We start from the raw sequence: 13,211 nt of genomic DNA, 5'->3' as shown, positions 1-13,211 counted from the left end.
GCATGGGACATTGGTGCCTTTGTCACCTCTATTTGGCCGCTTGCAAGGAGGGATTATATCTGAGTCAGTAACAGCTTCGTAATTAGGTGATTTTCCCCGCTGTGTTCTGTGGTGTGCCATTGCTCTGGGAGCTTCCAGCCCCTCTGGCAGCAAACTGTCTTTACAAGCATTGATGCTGACCTGGCCTGTTCTAGTAGTTTAGTGCTTCACATCCATTCCCAAACTGGTCCTCTCTTGTCCACTGTGACTTGGAAAGCTTTTCTACCTGACTTTAATTTGTGCCTGTCCCTGTCTTGTTGCAGAAGGAGGATAATGACTGTAGCAGTAGTAAACCTTTTTAAAAGATTGGCCACTTTAAGAATGACTCTATTAATCTTTATTTTCTCTAGATTCATTTAGACAGATAAAAAGTAGTTTTATTTTCTATAAGCCATACTACTGTCATTGCTGCATCCATTTAAGTGTTTCTGTATATATTACAGCATCTGGAAAGGCAAACGTCTTTGAAGAAAGGGTGAGGGAAAAGAAAGGACTTCCGTGTAAAACCTGAAGTTTTGTGTAGCCTACTAAACTATAATAAAACTCGTTTCAATGACTTCTTCCACCATTACTCCTCTCCTGAACTTGGCTACCTCCTTTTCTGTGTTTATAGCTGTTACTTACTGGCCTGTGTGCTTCTGTGAGCAAATGCATTCATTTGAATTATATATAGTACATCAAGGTCATTTTATGTGTCTTAGAATAAGCCAAAAGTAGCTGAACCATCAGCAGTCATATTCTGCCTAAGATGTCTTCATTGTATGTAATTTTTCTGAATATTTTTTCTTCTTTTTTGATTATTTTTTTTGTGTATGAATAAATAGACTTTCTTACAGAGACTCAGGAAATCATCATCAATAATGTAGATTATGTAATTTAATCTGAGCATACTTAGAAATAGGATTGAAAAATAAATTACTTAGCAAGGCAAAAATGGCATTAACATATGCCTTAAACTGTATAGTTAGGATTTCTAAGTATTGACTATTCCAGAATGGTGTAGATTTTGTTAGAAAAAACAGTTGTGGAATAATTCTCCCTCCCCCCAATATTTTTTATTAGATCATCTCCTTCTTGTGTGGATGAAGATTATGATTCTTTAGCCCTTTGTGATCCTATGCAAAGGATTAACTGTGAAGTTGACAGCTTACCTGAGAGCTGTTTTGACAGTGGTTTGTCTACCTTGAGAGATTCAAATGAGTATGATTCAGAAGTGGAATACAGGCATCAAAGGATTTTTCCAAGGTCACAGTGTATGCAAGAAAGCTTTGGTGGTGATGCTTCTGATACAGACGTAAGTGCCAGACCTACTCCTTCTCTGAAGAAGACCCTTGATGGAGACAAAATTGATCTCCTGGTTTTTAAAATGAAACGGATATTTCCCCAAAGGCCAGTTAATATTGTATTTGTATGCATTCAAATAAGATTAATGACTTTTTTTTTTTTGAGAATGTATAAAGAACTATTCGTCTTTAAAAGAAAATGTTCTTTTTGACATTTTTGATAGATGTTTGAAGTAATAACTTCATTTTTGACGTACCTGTGTTTTTTGAACATTGTCAAACAGCATGCAGACAGGAGTTCATTTTCTAATGATAGAAAAGCAAATACTATAGCAGTCAAATAGGTTTCTGCTCACTTTCTCTTACTAGGTTGTGGCATTGAATGAAAAAACGTTTATGAGAAAAAGAATACTGTTAGTGCATACATTGACTTACACAGTAAGTCTCAGAGAATTTAGAAATGTAAGAATGTGTATTGTGTACATTTTATTGTTAGTAAAATGGGGAGCTTTGCTGATGACTACATAGCAAGGCTAGTATCAAGCACAGCAGAACACAGGGTTTTATAGAGCAGATTCTTTGCTGTGCATTTAGTAGAGACATTTAGTCTGTTTGCAGTTGAAAAATGCTATGAATAGTGGTGATTACAGCTGTGCTGTATTTAATTTAGCTTGAGCTATTATTCTCTGTCCCGTTGTTGTAGGATAGAAAGTAATATCTTGTAGGGAAATATTTTTGTAAAATAAGTTTTGAAATAAAGTATTTGTTTATTGTAATTATTTTTTAAGCTGAATTTTCCATGTGGAAATTAGATTTCTCTATCTGAATACTGTACTGAAAGCATGTACACCAAACAGCAAACACATTTAAGGATGAAATGTAGGCTATAATGAAGAACAAGTGTAAATAATAACAAAATAATCACAGCTTGTTGACTAAAATTGCATGGGTTATTTGGTCATTTATCTCTGTTTAATCCAAACTGCAAGAACAAATGTTTTAAGCAGTCTTAGCTGTGCCATTCAAAAAAAATATATTTTTCTTACTGGAGCTAACACACGAGCCTTGTATTTTCAGGTTCCAGAGATCAGGGATGAAGACGCATACAGTCCTGATAACAGCAGTGTGGTATTAGACTGGAAGACCTCACAACCAGTAAGTCGGAGCAGTTCAATTGTGTCAACAAGGAGATGCATATCTGCTCTCTCCCCTCAGGTAACCAGTTCTTTAGAAAAAAAAAGAAGTGCCTGATGTGAAAAATACTTTTTATATGAGTTTAAACAGAGGGGTTCTTTTTATTTTCAGTCAGATGCAACCGAATGCGCTCTGAAATACCCCAGTTCAGAGAAGGCTTACAAGATTGTTCTTGCTGGAGATGCAGCAGTGGGAAAATCCAGTTTCCTTGTGAGACTTTGCAAGAATGAATTTCGAGGCAATACGAGTGCAACCCTGGGTATAGCTGTTCTTAAATTTCTAAAGTTAATTTCATTGCTGTTCTGTGGAAGTGGGTGAAAAGATTACTGTCTGTGGTTGCTTGCCAGAGTTTCCTGAATATACACATGCAGTTTCTTAGGATGTGAGATCTAATTGAGTACTAAAGATTAGAAGTGCCTCACTGCTGGCTGGAGTAGATAATAGGGTATTGTTGTAATTTTGTTTCTTTTCTCAATGTACAAAGCCTGTTCCTGAACAACATCAAGCACTAGGAAAGGGAGTTTGAGTGTAATGGACTTAGAATGTCTGTATGATCCTTTTCACATTTTTCATTACTTTCTTGTCCTCAGCTCTTTCCTCTTTCCTTAGTATTTCATACTACCATTTAATGTCTTTTATAGTATTTTTTTTGTGTCAGTTTCTTCAAAGTGTATTGAAGCTTTTGTTTAAATGCAGCTGAAGGGATTTCTGACTTGTGTGTATTACTATAGCTGTCAGCTGACAAACTTTTTTACTGATTCCAAAGACTTAATTTTTGTCCTCTAATTAAATCATAGTTATATATTTGTTTTATTGCCTCTGAGTCAGGATTTTTGTTTTAATTTATCTTTCTTCTTCTTGGCATTTGAAATAGTCTGTTTATAAAACATTTTCTCTTCTTCCATAAAACTGCTTAGAGAAAGAGACATTCTTGTTTGCTGGTCATAATGACACATTTGTATTAATGTTTCTGGGAAAATATGTGGGTAAAATGTTTCTGTAAATGTTTTTCTAAAGATAAATGCATTCAGGGGATTATTGCAGTTCAAGGTTATGTTCATGACTGTAATCTCATAATCTATTAAAAGAGATGAATTTTGAAATAACTTGTATGTGTCACATAACTTGACATTTTCTGTGGAGCTTTTAAGGTTATTGATATTTTTTGTTTGTCTATACACATTCTTTTCAGGTGTGGATTTTCAAATGAAAAGACTAATTGTTGATGGAGAACCTACAGTGCTACAACTGTGGGACACAGCTGGGCAGGAGAGGTTAGTGATTCTTTGCACTTACATAATTTCAGTTGTTTTGTTTCTAAAAGTTTGTCTTTTTCCACCTAGGTAAAAAAAAATACACACTAAATATTAGATGACCCTACAGTAAGTCAGTTTGGCCATATGCAAGTGTGTATAACAGATGTGATTTTGCTCTGCTGAGACCCATGACAGGTGAAACTTTTATTTGTTAGCCATGATGATGCCTTAGGTAATCTTTTCTGTCTGCAGGGAGAAATAGTTGAGGTTCACCACAGCATTAATTAATTAAATCCTTCTGCCCCTCTCTTGCAATACAAAAAGATGAAGTAGATGTACATTGTTTCTTCCCTCTTTGTCCTCACAGACCTGTATTTCTGCACAGGCTTTGTCTTAGAGATTCTCTGTCCTCCACCATCCTCTCCTTTCCTTGAAAGGCCTGATCCTGATTTGCATTGTATTAAGGGTATGAAAACTTCTTCCGGAAGACTTTAAAAAGACTTATGGTGAAGTTATACAGTTTGATGAATGTATATCCAAGGTCCTTCAAATTATTGTGTAGAATTTCCTCAAAATCCTATGACAAATTTACTTGAGAGCCATTACTTCTTTACTAATAGCTTTTGGGGCTTGTTAAAAGGTTAATCTAACAACTTGGAAGTCAGTTTAATTTGTTCATTGACTAAGATTTGTATTGGGCTGTCTGAGTTTATTTTTGCCTGTATGAGTAATTATGTGAAGTAAGTAGTCAGAGGCTCAATTGTTCTCCTCCCACAGAATAAATTTATGAAGAATATTTTAAAATATATTCTAAATACCTAGTTGCTGTCCTTGGTTGTTGATTCTGTTATGATAGTGGCAAAGATGACTGTCACTGATGAATTAATTCCAAATTATTGGTTTCATATGTTTTCCAATGTAGCAGAATAACCCACTCAATTTCTAAAGTTGTATGTAAGTGAAAAAGCCTTGTCACCTAATCAAAATTCCACTGTAAAGCAGATTATATTTTATAGATACAATGTAGACTACATTTTTGTTTTGATACAAAAAATTATGATTGATGTTTAGGAAAGGATCCTATGGGTTGTTATGGCACATTTATAGGCCTACAGGAGCAGTTTTCAAGATCTACTTACAAAAGAAGCTATGAGAAAACTCATCATGTAGTGTGGAGGAAATCCTCCTCAGTAGCATAATAAAGTAATGTGGTGTTCTTAATAATGTTAAATTGAATTATTTTTTGATGATGTGGCCTTATGCAAATTTTCTTTTTCTGAAAGATTCCGAAGTATTGCTAAGTCATACTTCAGAAGAGCAGATGGTGTCTTACTGCTATATGATGTAACTTGTGAAAAAAGCTTTCTTAATGTGAGAGAATGGGTGGATATGATTGAGGTAAGAACCTTATGTATGTGCAAGTTACAAGCTATGTTTCACTGCATTTTTATCTTTATTATTTTTAAAATTTGAGTGTCTGGATGTTGGATTTAGCCAGACCGTAAATACACATATAAGTAAAAGCCACATGGAAGTCGTAAATGTGTCCTGATATATTCAGTTAGTGCTAAAACCGATAAATGTTTTTGTATAAAAAGGTGTCATGTAATCACACTCTTCCTGTTCAATTCCTTTTGAAATCAATATGGCAGCCCACTTCAGACACTCTCTTGTGGATGGCTTGAGTATTCCTTGGAGTCTTTGCATTTTAAACCAATTTGTTAGATTCTGTGAATTAGCTACAGTTCAAGTGAAATTTTGAGTATTTCTTTCTACTATTACTTCTTGTTTGTTTATTTGAATACAAATTTGCATGTAACGTAGAGCATTTTTCTCTCATACCAGAAGCATTTAATAAGAGCGAAAGAATTAAGCAAGATCTTTAATTCATCTTCTGAAAGGCATTTCTTTTAATCATACTACAGGAGTTTGACACTTTCCCCCTAGTAATTTTGTTAGACAGCATTTGGGTATTGTAACCATTTCCATTAGGTTAACTTAACATACAAAATGCCTTGTTGGGAAGCCCATCTTTGCAGGCTGATGTTAAATATGAACTAGCTGATGATTCTCAGCATTACTCTCATTATCTGTCATTTTTTGTGATAGTGCGGAAAATTATTTTTGTGGGAAGAAAATCAATATGGCATGATGATGCTAGTTACATTTTTGTTTTCTGAGTGTTCTAGCAATAAGGAAATAAAATCCTTTTTACAGGATGCAACTCATGAGAATATTCCAATTATGATGGTGGGTAACAAAGCGGATCTCCGTCAAACTGTTACAGAACAAGGACAAAAATGTGTTTCTGTAAATTATGGAGAAAAGCTGGCTATGGTAAGGTCCAAGTCTACCTCTTTAGTATAAAATGGTCTTCAAAACTTGAATCTGAGAACCATGTGAGAAACTAGTAAACAGAAGTAATTTTCTGGTTGTTTGTTCAAATGTAGTAATTAGGATTCGTGGATATTTCTCGTGAAAACTATCCTATTTGTTCACTGGGCTAAATCTCAGCTCAGTTTTCTCTGAGCTGCACTTAATTTTTGGCTGGGATAGTTTTCTCCACCTTTGTGGTGAAAAGTGGATGGACTAGGAGGCTGATGTTTGCTGCTGCCAAAGAGAAATCGCCAGTACAAATACAAAGCACACTAGTGAGCATACGAGGCTTTCACCTAGCTAGTTTCTGTCCAGCTTTTGAGAGGAGTATTTTCATCTTCAAGAGAGTATCTTGTATTCCTGTGATATCTGCAGAAAGAAAAAGGAACTGTCTGCTATAAATAGAAGTCTGGACAAGTTTTGTGCATATATTTATATGGGGGATAAGGGATGCACATACCCCTATTTTGCAGAAAAAAATATAGAAGTTTTAATGTCTTGAATTTCTGAGTGCTTGTGCAATTGATTGATTATACAGAGGCAAGTGTCATGTCTGATTGATATTTCTGGTTAACTTAGAATACCAGATACTGTAGTTCATAAGTAGCTAACAAGATGGATTCATTAACCTGTTTTAGCAACTCTCTTCCTATTTTGCAGTCTTGTGGACAAGACTTAATATGGACATTAAGCCTATGATGTGTTTTTTATTCAGTTTGTTAATTCAGAATATACTGAATATAAAAAAAAAAATACAATTAGAAAGTAATTACTGTTTTTTTTCACAGTACAATGTGAATATATTGGAGAATGAAGAGTGTGAGATAAAAGTCCTGTTCATTTAAATGTGTGCCATCTTTCTTTGTGTTGTTGAGGAAACTATTTGTAATTGAACATATATATGCACATGGAAACCATTTCAGATTAGTTAGTTTAACATTTATTTTTACTTACAGACTTACAATGCACTATTCTGTGAAACAAGTGCTAAAGATGGATCTAATGTTGTAGAAGCAGTTCTTCATCTTGCTCGGTAAGTAGCTATGTTTCTATTGTTGAATAAACAAATCTTGAGTATATTTAATGAAATGGACATGATATGTGAATACACATACAAAGATTCTTTGCATTTTTTTGTGTTTTTCTTTGTATTCTTTTTATTGTGAACTATACATTTGTATATTATTATGTAATTGCACATCATGCACATTGCACATGTACATTCAAAATTGTACCAACATAAAATTCAACAAACAGAATTTAAAAATTAATAACATATTAAATCTTTATAGGTAACTACAAGGTAGGATTTTTTCTCAGTTTAATCAAGTAACATTTTTGCTTGCAAATGTTACAAAGCTGTCTTGATAATTAATATTTAAATTACAGCTCAGTTAAGGAGCTCACGATTTTAAAACCTGGTGAATTTACTTTCTTAATTCTTTTCTAAATTAATTTCAAATACATATAATTATGTATAATTAATTCTTGATTCTTTCACATATATACTCAGTTTTATTACTAACCATTCTAATCCCATGTATATTCTTTGATGTCCCTTTCTCTAAATTATGTAAAAGATAGAATTTATGATCCATTTAGCAACCAGGTATTTCTGTGATAATGTGTGAGCCAAACATTACAGTTCTACTACCTTTTCAAACAAGTCTTGGTTATAATATAATTTATTTGTCTGTCAATGTCAGTGTGAACTTATTGGCCAATTTGTTAAATGTCATGTTACAAAGAACCTGGCCATGAATGCAGCTATGGATTAAGAGATTAGAGAACATATATAGCACAGTCATATGACATTAATCATAGCTGGAAAATTATCTCTAATGTTTAAACATGATACCTTTGTTTAACTGTTTCAAGGATAAAAAAAATGTTTTGCCTCTCTCTTCAGAATCTCAAAAATAAAGGTTTTCTTCATAAAGACATTGATGCTCATATCATCTAGACATTACCCAGAACTTTGGTCTGGAATGATTGTCTGCAATTTCTTTACTCAATTATTGGTAATTTGTATTCTTTGAAAGAAGCACATAATTTTGAAATTAACATTTCATTACCATTATGCTGAATAATAGAGTGTTCTTAGAGCTATTTTATGAATTTATTCTACTAATATGAGGAGAGTTATTTTGTATCAGAAATTATTATATTTCTAGCACTAGCTATGATTTGTACAGAAATACTGATACAATTCCCAAGTTTGAAACTTAGGAGACATGCTGATTCTGTGCACTAAACCCCAGAGTTTTGACTGTGCAATGATGATGTTGAGCCCTGTAATATATACTGGGGGAAACAGAACAGTAAGCATGAATGAAAATGTGTTAATTGAAGGCATTTTTTTGGTTTTTTTGGTTTCTTTACAGCGAAGTGCGAAAACGAAGTGATAATCAAGATGATACGAAGTCAGTAACCAGCCTGGCTGGAACACCTGTCAAAAAATTAGCGCTCAAGAAAAACTGTTGCAATGTTTAACTGATAGATACTTTTCCTGATCTAAATAACTTGTATGCTAAAAAAGAAAAAAAAGTTAATGAAGGATTTCAATAATGTATTCTTTTTATTGTGGACTATCCATTTGTGTATTTAGAAATTGCACATCGTGTTAAAAATCCAGGCTCTTCTGTCCATTCATATCTGTGCACTTGCTTTGCCCCATAGGCTTTGGTTTCACTTTTTTCAAGTAGTGTAAGTCAAATCAATGCTATGGTGGTCACTGCATATAATATTGTAATGTATTTTATTATCTTTACCTGCTTGTTTCTCTAAGGGCTCAAGATTTCTTACGTACAGAACATTGTAATATCATATATCACTCATAGGAAAAGAAAAATATTACAGCTTCAATTTTTTAAATCTTTTTGTTTGTGCCTGCTTATGTAGTTTTTTGGAAGTCTTAAGTTATATGCTGATGAAACCTTTCCCAGGAAAACCCCAAAACATTGAAAGGTTGTCTAGATCCAGGCAAGCCCTAAGTTCAGGGCACGAAGCAGAATGGTCTCTGTCAGGTTAAGACAGTGGCAAGTGCATGGGGTTCTGGTGAAATTTTGCAAAATCTAGTGAGTTAGAATTTATTTAATTTGGGAGTTGGCGTTTGATTCAGAACTGAGAAGTAGACTTTACATCTGATCTTACACAGCTCAGAAGTGAAAGGAACATTTGCATGGACCATTACCATTCAAAATTCCAGAGAGACTGTAATACTTGTGATATGTAGGATTACTGAGATGAATTAATGATCCAACACCTGCCTGTTTGTTTAGATTAGATCATTATTAGTATTACAGAGAGATGCAGGTTGTAATTTTTCCCTTGTTTGTCATATCTTCCATTCAGACCCTAATTGAGGGATTGTAGTCGTACAGAGGAGTCTCTTTTAATGGATAATCTTGATGCATTTTTTAAGTTTTAAACTTGGAGGTGAAAGAATTGTTGCACATGCACAGAGATATGTTTAAAATCTTCATTAAGAGAAATACCTGAAATGATCAGCGACCACTTACCTTAATTAGAACTCCTTTGTCTGATTTAAGGAAAACTCTGAGAAACTCACCAGTGGGTGGTAGCTTTAGGTCTCAGCATCTCTAAAACCTAAGTTATTATTGCTTATAACAGTTCCCAACAACTCTGTAGTGTAGTAAAAATTGGAGGTATTTCTAACAATCATGATCCAGTTCTTCTCATCTTTCACAAATTTTTGTTGGACTCAGATAGGGCCCATTCAGAGCCAATAAGTTGTCTCTGTCTTTTCTGTGTATATTAATAAAACATTTCCAAGCTGACACCTAGCTTGGTAAATAAACCTTGGATAAAGCTTTATGGAGTGATTGAAAACCCATATGACAAGCAGCTGTTACTGCATTTTATCAGCACTATAGCTGAATGGTGTATAGCCTGTGCTGCATTACCAGTTTTTATAAAATGTAGAGTTCTCAGAAACAGGATAGTTCAGAATTAAAAAAAAGCCCAACCAAACAAAGTAGGAAAGTAGGAAGAGCAGTGTAATTAGGCATCCTTTCAAACCTCTAGATCAGAGCAGTTAATCCTCAGGTAACGAGCTGAAAGATTGTTCTTAACAAGACAGAGAAATCTAACAACCAAAGGAATAAGGCATTTTATTTCACTGTATTGTACTTCAACCCTAGAAGAGAAAACATGTTTCTTTTCCTTTTCGTAGTACTAAGGAAACCTTTACGCACTACCTTCTTCTATGCAGAAGACCTTATGGTTGTAGAATCCTCCCACCCAGCAGTACAAGGTGCCTCACTGTAATCCTGAGACTTACTTAGAGCAGGTGGCAGAGAATGAAGGAGACACAGGTGTATCAGGAATATACCTGGTCATGTATCTGTTGTTTACTTTTGTTGTTTTGTTTTGTTGTTTACCTTACATTATTTAAGCAACAAAATTACAGCTCTAATTATCTTCTCTGAGGAGAAAGCCACACTTCACTGAGTGCATTGATGAGGGCGTTTTTTGTGGGTTTTTTTTTTTTTTTTTGTGTAAAAGCTTCTCTCTCTCTCTCCAAAGGAGTGAAATGGAAGTAGAATTAATGTAAGCTTTATTTGCAGGTAGTTCTTCATGCAGTAGTAGAGGGGAGAGTGGGAGATGATCCAGCACTTGGTTTCTGAAATGTAAGCTTACATGCAGGCATTTGCATTTTCTCAGAGAAAAAAGAAAGAAAAGATCATGATTATAAGCTGTTACCTGCATTCCGAAATATTGCTCCTTCAGCATTACTAACTTTTGTTAACTTGTAGAGTTTAGACTGAGGCTCAGCATTCTATGTGTGTCCCCTGAGCCACAGCTCTGTGGTCTTAGCCTGTAGTAGATGAGGTGAAATATATTAGTCTAAACCTTGTTGACACACCTGCATGAGCAAAACATTTTGGTTGAATTCACAAAATCACATAAAGTTGTTAGAAGGATCTCTGGAAGTGGTTTCGTTCAACCTTCCAAGCACCCAGGCACTGTTGCCAGCCTTAGATCAGGTTAGTTGTGGGTTTGGCTAGCCAGGCTGTGAAAATCTCCAAAGACTACCACCATTCTTGGCAGCCTATTCCCACGTTTTCACTCCACTTCTGGATAAAAATTTCTCCCCATGTCCAACCTTGGTTTCCCAAGTGGACACAAATTTATAGCCATTTCCCCTCATATCTTCTCCTGCTACCATGAAGGGTTTGGCTGTGATCTTGGTGACTCCCCTTTCAGTATTTGTAGGGTGTTAGATCCTACTTGGCTTTGTCTTCACCAGTATAGTGATATTGTTGTGAGGTACCTCTTGCAGATGTTGCTAGGGGTACCTAGAGTTGGCACATCCCAGCATCCCAGAATTGGCAGTGTGTGTGGGTGTGTGTGCAGTAATTCCTTTTCATACCCAAGATTTTTACCATATAGAGAGTGCCATGTGAATGTCCATGCCTGTAGAGAGCCTGGTTGAAGGATGTGAGTTCAGGGACCTGCCATCACACCTGTTTTTTCTCTCTCTGGAGGATTTGGCCATTGCTATTTTGAGTACTTTCTAAATTTATTTTAATGACCAAAATCTCTTTTATGTTAGTTGGCCAAATATATAAACTGAATCCCCCTTTTTTAAGCTCTGTAGATTTTGTGTGTTATGTAAAGCAATTTTATTCTGAAACAGTGTTGTTTTTTTAAATAAGATTCAAGGCTGGAAACTGCTAACAAAGTTTTGCCTTTGTGAAGTTTTATGGTCAGTGTCTTAATTACTACAAAAGCACTACCAAATGGGGATATAGCTATAGCTGTGTTGGAACTGATTTTAGAAATCCTATGATGATCAGTTCCATTAAGTCAGAATATTCACATGATACTATGTAGAATTCATGTTAAAGCAAAGGAACTTGGAATGAAAAAAAAAAAAAAAAGAAATTGAAGCATCTATTTATACATGGAATAGTGAATAATGTTTTGTGTTGTTTTGGAAGGTTACCTTGTCTTCTACCTAAAATGTAAAATGGCAAGCATCAGCTATGTGCTCTGACATGGTTGCACTATTGTACTTTGAATGTTTTTTGTCTAGTACATAACAACTATTCATTTAATTGCACAGTTTGGTTTTTTTTTGGGTTTTTTTTTTTTTAAGTTAATGTATGCTTTCACTTAATACGTGTATTTATTTGAAAAGGAGAGGCCTTGTTTTTCCACATGATCTGCAAATAAATTATTCAGTTGACACAGAAATGTTATTTTACCCTGTATGGGTTTTGATCCTTTTCAATTGTGGCATAGTACACAATTCTAAGGCAATAATTTTCTGTGAGATGCCCTGAAAGTGTTTTGATCCCCTGAGTTCTAGTAACCACTTTGTGCCTATTTAACATACAATAGTGGCTTAATAAAACAAGTTGCTGCTTCTTTTTATTGTTCTTAGAAGTATAGCTATGGCCTAACATGGTTGAAGTATTTTTCTGTGTAACTTTTTTGTATTGATTAAAAAATTTTCTATTATATTAGGAAAAAGAAATTACAGTTTTAAATCTGTGTGGCCTGTTAAAATGTATTCCAAGGAAAATATCCATGGGCCACTCCTGCAGGAGTATCATGTAGATGTGCATCCATGCAGATCCCTAATTAAGCTAATAGGTTCTATGCTAGTGCAGGCAATCTGTTCATATATAGATCTTTTTAAAGAGGCTTTCTCTTTTTTTGTCTCATCAACTGCTGTACAACAATAGTAGCTAACTTTTTAGGAAAAAAAATTCAGTGAAAGATCCCTAATTCATAAACCAAAGGGGGATGTATATTCATGTAGTCAAGGCACTTTATTATATAACAAAGAAACCTACTTCCAAGATGTTTCTTGCTCTATTAGGTAATTAAAGATACGGACCAATTATCTTATGTGCAGTTCAAATGCCCTTTATCATTACTGCTGCCAGATTTCCCTCTGACCCTGTCTGGGTTACTTAGATTTGGAGATTCTTTTTACAGATCCCATTATTTTAGTGTTTCTCACCTACTGTATTACTATCAGGTCTAATCCTTTCTTACTGGTATCCTTAGGACTAGTAGCATCAATATT

At 34.6% G+C, this 13,211-nt stretch overlaps 1 protein-coding gene across 1 annotated transcript in view; it reads left to right on the top strand.

Moving 5' to 3' along the window:
- The window catches only part of RASEF (RAS and EF-hand domain containing), a gene marked incomplete at both ends in the record, with an annotated part of 32,433 nt that extends 23,792 nt beyond the window's left edge, over positions 1-8,641 (top strand). The window contains 8 exons of the mRNA XM_080638438.1: positions 1,102-1,333; positions 2,400-2,537; positions 2,628-2,775; positions 3,709-3,790; positions 5,056-5,170; positions 5,990-6,109; positions 7,105-7,181; positions 8,533-8,641. Of these exons, the coding sequence (XP_080494564.1) occupies positions 1,102-1,333; positions 2,400-2,537; positions 2,628-2,775; positions 3,709-3,790; positions 5,056-5,170; positions 5,990-6,109; positions 7,105-7,181; positions 8,533-8,641 (1,021 nt within the window). The remainder of the gene's footprint in view (positions 1-1,101; positions 1,334-2,399; positions 2,538-2,627; positions 2,776-3,708; positions 3,791-5,055; positions 5,171-5,989; positions 6,110-7,104; positions 7,182-8,532) is intronic.
- Positions 8,642-13,211: the final 4,570 nt, after the last annotated feature.

This window comes from Psittacula echo, assembly GCF_963264785.1.
Source record: "Psittacula echo genome assembly, chromosome: Z".
In the NCBI taxonomy this organism is placed as follows: domain Eukaryota; kingdom Metazoa; phylum Chordata; class Aves; order Psittaciformes; family Psittacidae; genus Psittacula; species Psittacula echo.
This window is presented reverse-complemented; position numbering and strand designations above follow the sequence as displayed.